This window comes from Malania oleifera, chromosome 6 (genome assembly GCF_029873635.1).
Source record: "Malania oleifera isolate guangnan ecotype guangnan chromosome 6, ASM2987363v1, whole genome shotgun sequence".
NCBI classification, from domain to species: Eukaryota; Viridiplantae; Streptophyta; class Magnoliopsida; order Santalales; family Ximeniaceae; genus Malania; species Malania oleifera.
The window spans coordinates 53713045-53726786 of NC_080422.1; the positions used below are offsets into that span (position 1 = coordinate 53713045).

The window sequence follows — 13742 nt, forward strand, 5'->3', positions numbered from 1 at the left end:
ATTCCAAAAACAAATGTTGCAACCTTTACCCATCACAAATTTGATACAGGGAATAAAGGGAGGGTAAATCTAGGAAATAGCTTTCCACCGGCTTTCCGAAGAACATTTAGAACCTAAATTAGTATCACACCCATTCCCATCAAGTTCAAATTAAATTTTGATAACTTTATGCCACAAGGAGGAAACCTCTAACAGAAACCGCCAAAGCCATTTAGCCAAGAGAGTCACGTTCTTAGACACCAAATTTCCAAGACCCAAACCACCCTCTCTCTTAATCCTACCCATCACTTCCAACTTCACCAAGTGATCCTTTAAAACCCCCTACCCTTGACCAAAAAAATCTCTCATGATTCTCTCAATCTTACTAACAACTCCCACTGGAATTTTAAAAATAAACCAAAAATACAATGGAATACTAGAAAGACAAGTCTGAAATACAGTAATCCTCTCTCCCAGAGAAAGAGGGCTCTCTTACACCCATCTAACTACTTGGACACTCTCTCCACCACTGGATCCGAAAAACTAGCTACTCTAGGATTGCCCCCCAAAGGAACCCCTAAATAGGACATTGGCCACCCCAACTCAGCACACCCAACTTCCAATGCTAATTCCCTAAAACTCTCCACAGGCACGTTAATAGCCGCAATTCCACTCTTTCCCATATTAATCTTCAACCTCGATACCCTTTCAAAAATTCGAAGAAGCCCCACTATATTTAGAACAAAAGACTAATGGTCCTCCAAGAAAAAGATAGTATCATCCGCAAACTAAAGGTGAAACACCAAAATCTCCTCCCTACCCACTTTAAGACCTTTCACTAAACCTCTATCCACCACCCTATCAACCAACCTCTATACTCTCTAGTTTGTTAGTTTATCATTTAATGTTATATTACTCATCCACCTTAAAATTTGCATTTCGGCAACTTTTACTTTTTGTACATGTTGTTTCTTAGTTGTCTAACATTCTAAACCATAAAGCATAGCCAGCCTTATAGTTGTCTTATAAAATTTCCCTTTTCATGTTAAGGGTATTCCACGATCACACAACACGCCTGACGCATTCCTTCATTTACTTAACTTGCTTTAATTCTATGGATTACATCTTCTTCAATTTCCACTTCCGCTTGCATAATAGATCCAATATATCAAAATCTATTAGTGCTAACAATATCTTGATTATCAATTTTAATCTTATCTCCACTACTCCTCATGTTACTGAAATTACATTTCATATATTCTGTCTTATTCCTACTTATCCTAAAATTTTAGGACTCTAATGCAGTTCTCCAAAGATCTAAATTACATTCCACTTCGCTTCTACTTTCATCAATCAACACAACATCGTATGCAAACAACATACACCAAGGGATCTCGTTTTAGATATTCCTAGTAAGTTCATCAATCACTAAAGTGGACTAAAAGAAAAACCGTGATGTACACCTATTGTGATAGGAAAATCTCTAGATACCCCTCCTATAGTCCTAACGCTAGCCACTACTCTATCATACATATCCTTAATGACCTTAGTATAACTACTGCAAACTGCATTCTTTTCTAAGACCCACCAAAAAACTTTCCTATGTACTTTATAATATACTTTCTCTATGTCAATAAAAACCATATGCAAGTCCCTCTTATTTTACATAAACTCTTCTATTAATTCTTAAAAGATAAAATAGCTTCTATCATTGATCTCCCAAGCATAAAACCAAATTGATTCTCTTAATTCCTCATATCTAGTATTATTCTTTGTTCAATTACCCTTTCCCATTATGTCATCATATGACTTATAATCTTAATTCTGCGACAGTTATTACAATTTTGAATATTGCCTTTGTTTTTTTATAAAGGTATTAATGTGCTTTTCCTCTATTCTTCCAACATTTTCTTGGTTTTTATAATAATGTTGAAAATATTAGTTAAACAAATATTTATTTTATCCTTTAAAACATTTCCAAACATCAATTGGTATGTTATCTAATCCTACAGATTTCCTACTTTTCATATTTTATAAAATCTTAACTTCAAAAACTCTAATTTTGCGAATAAATCTTCTCTTTTTAGTCTTCTCATTTGTCACTTCTAAGTTCAATTTTTCATTTTGGTTTTCATTAAACAACTTATCAAAGTATCTTCACCACCTCTCTTTTGTGTCTTCTTCTCCAGTTAAAGCATTATCATTCTCGTCTTTTATGCATTTTTGGATCACCTAAATATTAGCATTTTCTTTCTCTAGCTCTAACAAGTTTATAAATGTCTCTTTCTACTTCTTTTGTATCTAGTCTAGTATATAAAGTACCATAAGCTCTATTTTTAGCTTCAATAATAGTTTTTTTTTTGCATTTTTTCTTGCCTCTTTATAGTTTTCAAGATTTTCTATATTTCTATAACTTTACCATATTTTATACCAATTTCTCTGTCTTAATGATTTTTTGGACTTTTTTATCCCACCACCAACGTTCTTTACTACTGGAATATCTGCCTTTGGACTCACCTAAAATCTTTGTTGCTATCATTATGATAGAGTTAACCATTTTATTCCAAACAATACTTACATCTATCTTACACCCAACTACCCAATCACACTCTTTAATAATTTTATCTTTGAATTTTATTATATTATCTCCCTTCAAGGTCCACCACCTAGTCCTCTTGTGTTGATTTTTGTTACTCTTTCTCTTCCATTTTTCAGTACATATATCTAATACTAGGACTTAATGTTGTGTCACCAAACTTTCGCCTAATATAATTTTACAATCCTTACAAGATAGACAATCCACATTCCTACTTAAGAAGAAATCTATTTGGCCTTTATTGTAACCACTCTTGAAAGTTATTAAGTGTTCTTCTCTTTTTATAAAGCAAGTATTCAATAAAACAAAATAATAAACATGGCAAAATCTAAACTTGTATCACTGGCCTCATTTTTATCTCCATATCCAAGGCCTTCGTGCATCCTCTCATAGCCTATATTATCTTTACAATGTGTCTATTTAAATCAACTCCTATGAATGTCTTTTCAAATGTTAGCATCCCTTGCAAAATACTATCCATATATTCCCAAAATTGTCTTCTAAGATTTTCTAGTAAGCCCATTTGGGAAGCATATCCACTAATGACGTTCACTATCTCCAAGACTATAGTTATCCTAATTTTAATGATCATATCCCCTATTATTTTAACATCTACTATATTATCTTTTAGGTCTTTGCCTACAATAATTCTCATCCCATTTTTATGTTTCTCTTTTCTAGCATACCAAAGTTTAAATCCATATTTTTCAATTTTTCTAGCTTTCTCCCCTACCCATTTCGTTTGTTGAAGGCAAATAATAATAATAATAATAGCAGTGGTAAAATATAATTATATAATTATAGTAATTATTATTATAAAATAATAAAAATAATAAAAAAAATAGCCGTAGAATAATAATAATTACAATATAATAAACCTTTTAGTAACCTTGAACTCCAGACCCTAGACGAGCCCTTTGGACCCTCGAGCTACATCAAACCAGAGGCAGAGGCTTGCAGCCCAAGCATGCCCAAGTTAGTAGAGAATTAGCCCTCATGCAGAATCTAACCCAAGACCTCCTATTACTAGGAGACTTGCAGCCCATCAATGTACACTAGAGCCAAACTCGAGGGCAATAATTATCACAAAACAGTAAAAAAATAACAATAGAACCAACAAGGATACCGCCACCAACAATATTAATAATAAAATACAAATAATGATTATTATAAAGATAATAAAAAATAACAAAACAAAAACAACAAAAAAATTTCTGAAAACACAACAAATCTATTAAAGAGAATAAAAAATAATTACAAAAGAACAGAGGATAAGAAATCCTCTAAAAAGAAACATAAAAACAAGCCAAACTAATAAAACAATTACATCAAAGATGCCATCCAATCTCTTTGGATATCAAACACGTTAGAGTCCCAAACAACCCAAAAGAATGGCCCAAAAAAAAGCAAAAAAAAGTAACTTTCCCCCAAAGCAAAAAACAACAAGTCTTATGAATAGTTCTGATTTTTGAAAAATTTCTAGCATTCCTTTCAAACCAGAGCACTCACAGCTATGGTCTTAATTTTCTACAAAATTGTTCAAATTTTCGTCGAAATTTCCGGTTTCCGCCACCCTCGAAATTGAAATGGCAATTGATTTCCGTCTTGCATAATTTCCGTCAAAATCTCAATGAATGATCCGAAATTTATCAAAATCTCGAAATTTTAGCAAAACTTGGCGAAATTTTAACTGTACAATGAAATTTCCACTAAATTGAAATGAGAAATTTAGGAGGGAAGTGAAATTTTTCTCTAATTTATTTTATTTATTTTTATCGAAACAAAAGATTATTACAAGTGCTTTTGAAAGTAAATGAAAAAATAAATTGACACAACATTTTATTTAACCATTCATGTCTAAATTATCATTAACAAATAATATTTAAATGATTTATGAATTTCATTTATATTAACTAAATATGTTTAATGCACATTATCTTACAAATATGTTTGATACACATAATTTATTACAACTTTTCCACCTTATACACAACATAGATGTATTTAACTTGTAATATATTAGTCCTAAAGTTTGTATTATTATGTATGTTAACCATTTCTAAAGTTTCACAAAGAATTCCACGCTTTACTACTAATTTCTGTAATTTTTCAAACCAAAATCGAAACTAACATCAAAATCAAGGAGCTTCGAAATTTGAGTTGAAATCGAAATTCAAGACCTTGCTCACAGCATTGTAAAAACTGCACCACCCCAAAAGGTCCTTCCTCTTTTATTCTTCACAAAACCTCAAACTTTCACCATTAAAAAATCATGAATAGAAACCGAAGCCACTCAATCCTCTCCCATATATGAAAACACATTGTTCCACATGTATCTCACAACTTGACAATGAAGGAAGATATGGCTAGAAGTCTCATTTGACCCCACAGCACAGCATGCAAATGTTTGGACTAAGGGCTTCGTAAGGTCTCCTTATTTGTAACATATTGTTCATATTAATAAGAATGATAATAATTATTATAATTAAGAATGATAATTATAAAATAATAATAAAAATAAAGAATGATAATCATAAAAATAATAATAACAATAACAAGAATAAAAATTTTATATAATTAAATAATTTTGTATTAGGGGTGTCTGAAAAAATGGTTTATTTTCATTCTATTACGACCTCCACGGACAAATACCAAACTTTGGAAAGAAATCAAAACTTTGGTTCCTACAATCATTTATGTTACTAACCAAAGGCAATAATTGCATTCAAGAAGGAACCCCGCTCCTGTCATGATTCCATTCCACCCTCGTTTCCTTTCCTGCTTCAATTCCATTCTGCAAAGCAAACGAAGGGTAAAATTTTTTACTTCTCAGGGCCTATTTAGACATCTCATAAAAGTACGACTACTCCACTGATTTTAAATAGAATTTTTCTGTATTATAGCACTTATATGAAGGGATCAAAGAGATTATGGAAGATTATGTTTGCCAAAAGAAATGACTCAAAATTGGATCTCTTGTTCTATTTAACATTGCTCCTTTTAATTCTAATCAATGGTGTTTTCTTGTCTTTCATTTCTTTTCTAAACAAATTTAAAAACCTAATGAATTGAATTCATCCTTGGCAGCTATCAACTCTTTGTGGGTAGATTAAAATAGAGGTATCTTGTTTAATTTGTTTCGAGGCAATATTGTTTACATAAAGGAGAGACAACGTATAAGATTTCAACAAAATAACATCATTTTTTGCCAATTTCCTTACTACAATGGGATAAATCCTGCCCTTGCAGCTCAGTTTGGTTAGTAGCTGGGTATGGTTGAAATGTTATACTAGGGTAGGTTTAGGCAAACCATGCATCAAAGAGAGAGAGAGAGAGAGAGAGAGAGAGAGAGAGATTAAATTAGGGTAGGTTTAGGCAGAAAGCACCAAAGAGAAAAAGAGAATAAATATACTTTGTCGCTATATTTTTCAAATTACTATGCCACAAAGGTTGGATTTCATAAATTCAGATATCAAGGATAACATAAGATGTCCCTTGAGGTTTCTATAGAACAGCTAAATCCTTTCCATTGACTTTATGGTGATAGGAGTATTCTATGGAAGCTTAACCCTTCAATCAATAAAAATTAAGGTAACACTGAAAATGATAACAAACATAAACACTAAATGTTACTACATGCAAGCCGAGTAAAAATCTACTTGTATTTGAAGTTACCAGAAAGAGAATAGCATACCTGTATTAAAATCTTCTGGCAGCGTGTCAAAGTAAATCTTAAATTTTGAAGAAAAGTTGTACCTCTCTTTCATGCTCCACAATAATAACATCGTCTCAGAGGAGATACCGTCAATCTTTTCCAATATAGGAAACTACAATCAACAAAATTATTACATTGCAGCAAGGGCAATATTTATACCAAGGCTAGGCTACAAGGACTATGGATGCACCCTATCAAGAATATAGCCAGTGGCACCATGCATGGGAAAAATAGCAGAACTACATCAAACAAGATCCAACATGACTAAATCTTTGCATGTGACTCACATGTTGGTTCCTATATACTTCTAATGACAGGAAAAACAAGCAACGGCAACTTGGACACTCAATAGTCTGTCTCAATATGAAAAGATTAAGAAACTAAGAGTCCACGTAATCTTGCTAATTACATAGCCAAATGGTTTTATCACCGACTATTTTATAAGTTCATTAAGTTCTTAGATGTGCAATCTATTTCCCAATGAAGAAGATTCACTTTAGCTTTTGTTAATTTTTTTTTTATGCTATCTTTTCTTGAACAACCACAAAGTGTTGATAGAGCTAAAATTAAGGACTTGGAAGTACTTGTACTTCGTCTTAAGAAGATGGAAAATACCATGTCAGACTCATGCACAAGGTCCTCAGAAATGATGATAGAAAGAGGTATCTCCAAAGCAATGTCTCCAACTTCCAGATCTTCTATTGACACGGCTCCTCTTCCAGCCCCTTCAACATCTGTACAATGAATGAGACGAAGGAAATTTTACCATAGAATCTAGCAATACTGTTTGTTTGCTTCCTTATTGTACACAACTTGGTTTATCATCCAGTGCCATTTAGATGCGAAACAAATAAGTAGAGTACATAAATTATTATGGTTAAGACATACAAGATATCTGCAACTTTGATCTAACACCATTGCTTTCGCCCCACTCTAACAAAGACATTTCTTTTTCACAGCTACAGTTCTCAACAATTCTGGACTCCACTCTGTACTTTTCCCCAAAGTCACGGATCCCCTTAAGTGTTTCATCTCGTAAATCTTGCAGGGCATTCTTTCCATTGTGCTTACCACGCAACAATAAGATATCAATGAGTGAAAGTATTGAATTAAGACTTTCCAGTTCATTCCTCGGACTATAAAAATCCACTTGTGAGTGCATGTTACTTCCATCAAAGTAAACTTCTGCCTGCAATTGAGCCCAGTTCTTCATCAGTTTGGAACCACTTATAGGAAAGTGCTTTTTAAAAAAGTACTGAATTTAATAAGTACTGAAATAGAAAAGTTCTGAAAAGTAATTAGTACTGTTTGGTTTTTTATCTAAATATAAGTAATGGTTTTAAATGTTAATGAAAAAGTAGTGTCTTGAGGCGGCCTTGATTTGCAAAAGGAGAGTTTCAGCGGCAAAGTGGTAATGCCAAGAGGAGGGGAGGCCATGACAATCTGCAATTTGCAAAGGAGAGGGTTCAGAAAAGGGAAGGCAAGAAATTTGGTTGGTCAGCAACCACTCCCAGAGCAGCGCAGCAGCAGACCACCAGATCCAACCGTGTTTACTTGGATGAGTTGGATCTGCAAGGAGAGGGCTTGGGGAGAGAGGAAGGGGAGGAGCAGAGCAGCACAGGATCACGCTGGAAAGAGGAGGGGAATTTCCAAAAATTGCAAAAATGCCACCATATTTTACTATATTTACTATACTGCCACCGCCTATAAACAGTACCCACTTTAAGAGGGAGAAAAGCTATTCCAGATTGCTTTTTTAAATCAAATTACAAGTTCCAAAAAAAGTTATTCAAAAAAGTACTTTTTTCGTTAAGTACTTATTTTAGTTCAAACCAAATGCCACTTTTTTTTTACTAGTACTTATTTTAAGTGGTAAGTGCAGCACTTTTTTTAAGTGGCTCCCAAATGGGGGCTTACTAGCTTAGATAGCAGACTCCAATATATTTTTTTAGTGTTATTTCCATTTTATTTTGTTGTGAAAGATGGAAGATTGTTCCCTTCAGGACAGCCCCAGTAGTTTGATCATGGGGCATCCATGTTGGAGATACCAAAGTTCAATTGTAGGAAAGAGTGGGAAGGTGCTTAGGATTAAGGATGGGCTAATCCCCAGCACATTGTGTAGCCTAGGCCCATTGGACCTAGAAAAACAGAAGGAAAAAAATGAAAAAATTAAACAAGAAATTCTGAATGAGCAAGCAAGATTTCTTTGCAGATCATGCCACTATGGGCAACATTGATTTGGTCTTCATGGTGAAGAGAAATGAAGTAATGTACATACCAGCTTCTTCCTTCTATATACCCCACCAACAAGCTTTCGAAACATATCCCCACAATTTAAGCCATTAACAATGTGTTTGGGAGTTTAGGAGGGTTCATGAAGGAATAGAAAGGCAAGTGCGATGAAATGAATACCTTCCCTTTCTTTGGGAGTTGTATAATATTCAACATACATACATACAGACATACATATAAACACACACACACACATTAACACATATGAGGGCAACAAAGAGTAAATTATACAAAACTATAGAAATGCAGTTCACCTCGTCCAAGTGTATGATTCTTGATATCTGAAGCATTACTTCCAAGGTAGTGTGTATTTGAGGAGTACTCAATGCATTTTTGAAATATATACATTCCCTACAACCAAAACCTTTATTTTGCAGTAAAACCTGACAAAGAACAAATATCTTATGGATATTAAAACAAAGAGAGCATATTTACAGCAAAAGGAGAAATATGAAGCAATCTTTTATAGCTCACCGGGCAATGAACAATATTAGAATAAACAGAAATATCTAAATTTTATGGAATAATATAAGAAAGGACATCATTAAAATGAGGTCAATAGTTTATACACAATATTTGTTGGCTTCCACCTTCTTCAAGGCTTCCAGCATATTCATTTAAGCACTAAGAATCAAATGCAAATCCATCTTATCTAGACAGATGATGGAAATGAAGGAAGCACTTTACATACTTCATGTGTACCTCCTAGAGTCCACTATCAGTTCTTTCAAAGGTAATGTAATGGAAGCTTACCAAAAAAAAATAGAGAGAGAAACTACAAATATTCCATGATCAATCCGTATTCCTTCTGGCACATATTTTAAGTCCCCACAAATCTTATGAAGCTGCTACCAGCTATTTAAGTTAAGGCTTCAATAAAAAACTCTAGCATCCCCCCTCCCCCCACTCATTCCTTGACAAAGTAGTAGAAATAATAATAATAATAATAATAATAATAATAATAAAACAAAATAATGAACTATTCTGCCTTATAAAAATAGTGCACCTTCTTTTTTTTGAACAGAGGGTCATTTTCAGGGAGTTCAAGAATTAACGAACACTCTACATCAGTCTCCATGGCCTTATCAGATAAATGTAGCTGCAATTGGATAAAAAATAAAAAATAAGAAAACAAATAAACCAAACAAAAACAAAGAACAGCATCAAAATTGGGGGTTCTTTGTCATTTGAAAAGGTAGTAAACAGATCAATGCATTTTATCAAACTTAATATAAGCAAAATTATAAAGCCAATATAAGAACAACAGATTTCTTCATTTCATACTAATTTCTTTAATCCAGAAAAAAATGATTTTCTTCTATATTTTGCATGTTTATTTGAATTGATATTTGCAAGTCAGTACAACAAACTAACTTAGCCCTTGGTTATGAGTTCTCAAAGTAAATACTCTAGAAGTTATTATTTTTCTTCCTTCACGTTCTAATTTCTTCATTTGGAATGCAAATTATTCATAAAGTGATGACAATATAATTACATTACAAAGCCGCAATGACACAGAAGCTGACAAAGAATTCGAACGTGAAATTGAAAAAAAAAAAAAAAAAATGACAGAAACGATCATATGATAACATTGTGCTAATTTCTTTTTAAAAAAAAATTAAGAAAGGCATGAAGAGAAAGGAGGAGAAAAATCCGTTTTGAATGCATTTTTCAGGTAATTTTTCTTGCTCTCAAAAACTTAAAAAAAAAAAACCAATAAATGTACTTGGAAAGGGCTAACTGAAAATTCCCAACGAACACTAAAACAAATAGAACGACTCGAGTAGAGAACACTAACACTAATTGCCGCATTTGGGGAGCATGAATTTTGAAACTTGGATTTGGACAAATTTCAATACAATTTTATATTATATCTTATTCAAATTTAATACAAATCCAAATTCAAGACGACTCCAAATTTCAAATGTTGAAAACTTGAAATACACTGTGTTTTACTATATAAATTCAAATACACAGTTCCAAATTCATGTTGCCAGACCATGGAAAAATCATAAGAACCGAATAATATAAACAGAGGAAGAAAATGTAAAGGACGAGAAAACAATAACTATTTAAAGATGACATAGGGCAATTACATAGTCGACACCAGAGACGCCTTCAATGGCTTTGGAAAAGCTGGAAAACGCAGAGAGAGAGAGAGAGAGAGAGAGAATCGTCTTGAGCAGCAACCCTCCTCAGAGAGAGTCTTCTTAGGGCTGTTTCTACGACGGCACTAAGCAGCCGGATAGCCAAGGAAGCGGTCATATCCGCGCCCTTCTTTTCAGACCGAAAGTCAATTCATTGTGAGGTTCGACACTTCAAAAACATGCACCAGTAGTTAATTAAATTGAAAAAATTAAATTAATTATTCATCATAATTAAAATGACCGAATTACTTTTCTTATCCGAACGTTATTCAATTTAATCAAATTTTTAGTTAATTCAATTAATCGAATTGAGCATGTATTATAATTAAATATGAAGAAAAAAAGTCATTGTAAGCTTTCAAAATTCGGCTTAATAATTTTTAAAAATCATATCTATTACATTCATTATCTTTTCATAAAATTTATTTTTACATATCAATCAATTATTGATACATGGTAAACACTCAAAATACTAAGATGTAACTCATATAAGTCTTTAACATTTAAGAAAACCAACCAAAATTCACTTAAATTCAAATTCTCTTACATATAAATCGTCAAAAACTCAAATTCATTTTGAACAAAATTTGTTGAGTTGCTAGTTTATCACCTACTTAGCTTTAAGCATATAAATATAAATTACATAATAAATCTATATTCCAAGTTCAAGCATTGTCAGCATAAATCCATAATATTACCTTGACTCTCGAGGATCTAGAGTCCATAATCCATACTGTGCTCAACTCTCGAGAGTTCAAAGTTCCTACTATTATATTATGTACCAAATATGAAATTTAAATTGTTTATGTAAAATTAAAACAAAAAACAACATGAAATCTAAATTGTTTCTAAAAAATTAAAACAAAAATAGGAAGAAAAATTGAAATGGCTTCATACATCAGCTACCACTTTATGGCTTCTTATCTCACAAACTCCCTCTGCTTAGCTCTTATGCTGTAAATATATGAAAATGACAAACAATTAAAATTCCAAGTTTTCAACAATAAGCCAAATTAATAAATTATATATTATCAATAATTATAATTAATAGCATGTAATTTCTATGACAAGACTCTTAAGCATAATCTCAATATGAAACTAACCCTTTGTCTTTCTTTGATTGGCTTATTCACCAATTGTGGAGTCCAATGCAACCTTTGATAACTCTAAAAAATTATATTGAGCTTGCACACTTTTAGGAGTCAAAGAATTCCTAAAGGCATCAGGAACACGTCCCCTAGTGCTAAAAGAAGACTCTGAAGTAACTGTGGAGATGGATACTACTAAGATGTTACGAGTCATACATGAAAGGGCGAGAAACCTTGGAATATTTAACTTCCACCACTCCAAAATATCAAAGCCCTCCACGTCCTTTTCACAATCTTCCCCAAATTATCTATCCAAGTCTGTTTTGTTTTCTCCACCTCCAATTTGAGTCTTGAACTTTTGATACAAAACTTTGAACTTTTGTTGTGCTTTGCTTTGACCAGCGAAGCTTGAAGTTTCACTTATGCTTGATTCTCTATTTTTTTTTATTATGACAACCTCTTATGCTCAACAAACAATTCAAATGCAGTATCCTTAACCTTTTTCCCCATCAATAAACCTTTGTCACCCTCATACATCGTAGAAAGAGCATATTGTACAAATTCCAACTTACGTCGGGGGTCAAGAATGGATGCAAAAAAATTAACATATTCATTTTCTCAATGTTTCCCCAGTACTTGTTGTATTTCTCCTTCATTTTCTTACTCATTAAACTCAACTCAAAGTCATCGCTACTTTCCCACTCTTTTAGAAGACAATCAATCCCACTAATTTCATCAAAAAAGGTATTACTTGTAATATACAAAGAACCAAAAACTCGTAAAGTCGGGTCATAGAAGTGTTCCAAAAATATCACAAACTTTCTAACTTTTTTCCAATCAAATCTACTTGGTGTGCCATCCTTAGCCTCAAGCTCAGTTCTAAAAAAAGGATCTTCATCACTAAACTTATCAAAAGAAAATTCTATCTTTGAGCTACGTCTAGCATCATATAAGTAGAATTCTATCGAGTGCTAACATCTAGGTATAACATCTTTTTGCATTCTACTTATTCTATTTTCGCACAACACTTCAAATTTTTCAACCTAATTGGTGAATGCCCAACATACCTTATTGCATCCCTAACACAAGCAACTGAATCCCCCATTTCTTTCAAACCATCTTGCACAACTAGGTTAATTATATATGCAATGCATCTCATGTGAATGAATTTACCACTTAGAATGTCCTCTCTCCAATTTAAAATTTTTCTTTTTATGTAGGCAACTACACTGTCATTTGAACTTGCATTATCTACTCTCAGAGTAAACACATTGTCAACTCCCCAATCAAGCAAACACCTCTAAATAAAATCACAAGAGTGGGGTGAATTGGAAATTTAAAACTTCCTAGGTCAAAATAAAATCACATTCAATATTACGCAACCTAGGATCTTTCTAAACAGATTCCAATTCCCACAAATAAACAAGTATGCAAATATTTAAAACAAATATACCATTCACAACAAATTAAATGTAAACATACAAATACTAAATATAAAGAGTATAAGGAAAGGAATGACATAATTATTTGTTATCGGGGTTCAGTCAATCCTGCCTACGTCCCTCCCTTAGGTCAGCAACCCATGGATTTACTAAATGCTCACTTTAATCAGGCGGAGCGATGCCACTTACACTCTTCTTACAAGGCGGAGACTCACCAGCTCAAATTACGAGGCTGAGCCACAACCAATTCTCTTTATGAGGTAGAGACACCTCAACTCAATTTACCAGACTGAGCCAAATTGTGCACACTTTACAGGATGGTGCAAATCCTAGCTCACCTAATCGAATTTGAGCCAAATCGGGATTCCTTATAGGGCGAGTCTCCCTCTTCAGGCCACACCTGGAATACAAAGGATAATATTTTTGTACAAAATAAGATGCTTCTCAAAAGTAGTGATGTACAATATGAAGCTTAAGATGCAC

At 33.0% G+C, this 13742-nt stretch overlaps 1 protein-coding gene across 3 annotated transcripts in view; it reads right to left on the reverse strand.

Annotated features, from left to right (window-relative positions):
* Window positions 1-10906, reverse strand: part of LOC131158391 (uncharacterized) — a 32380-nt gene extending 21474 nt beyond the window's left edge. The window contains exons 1-6 of one of the 3 annotated variants that reach the window (XM_058113233.1): window positions 10679-10906; window positions 9589-9681; window positions 8837-8965; window positions 7179-7479; window positions 6906-7024; window positions 6270-6402 (exon numbers count right to left, since the gene is read on the reverse strand). In XM_058113233.1, coding sequence (XP_057969216.1) covers window positions 6270-6402; window positions 6906-7024; window positions 7179-7479; window positions 8837-8965; window positions 9589-9660 — 754 coding nt within the window. In that variant the 5' untranslated portion in view covers window positions 9661-9681; window positions 10679-10906. Of the gene's footprint in view, window positions 1-6269; window positions 6403-6905; window positions 7025-7178; window positions 7480-8836; window positions 8966-9588; window positions 9682-10678 lie in introns of those variants that run through there. The other 2 variants (XM_058113234.1, XM_058113235.1) reach the window with 2 other exon arrangements.
* Between the last annotated feature and the right edge of the window lie 2836 nt (window positions 10907-13742).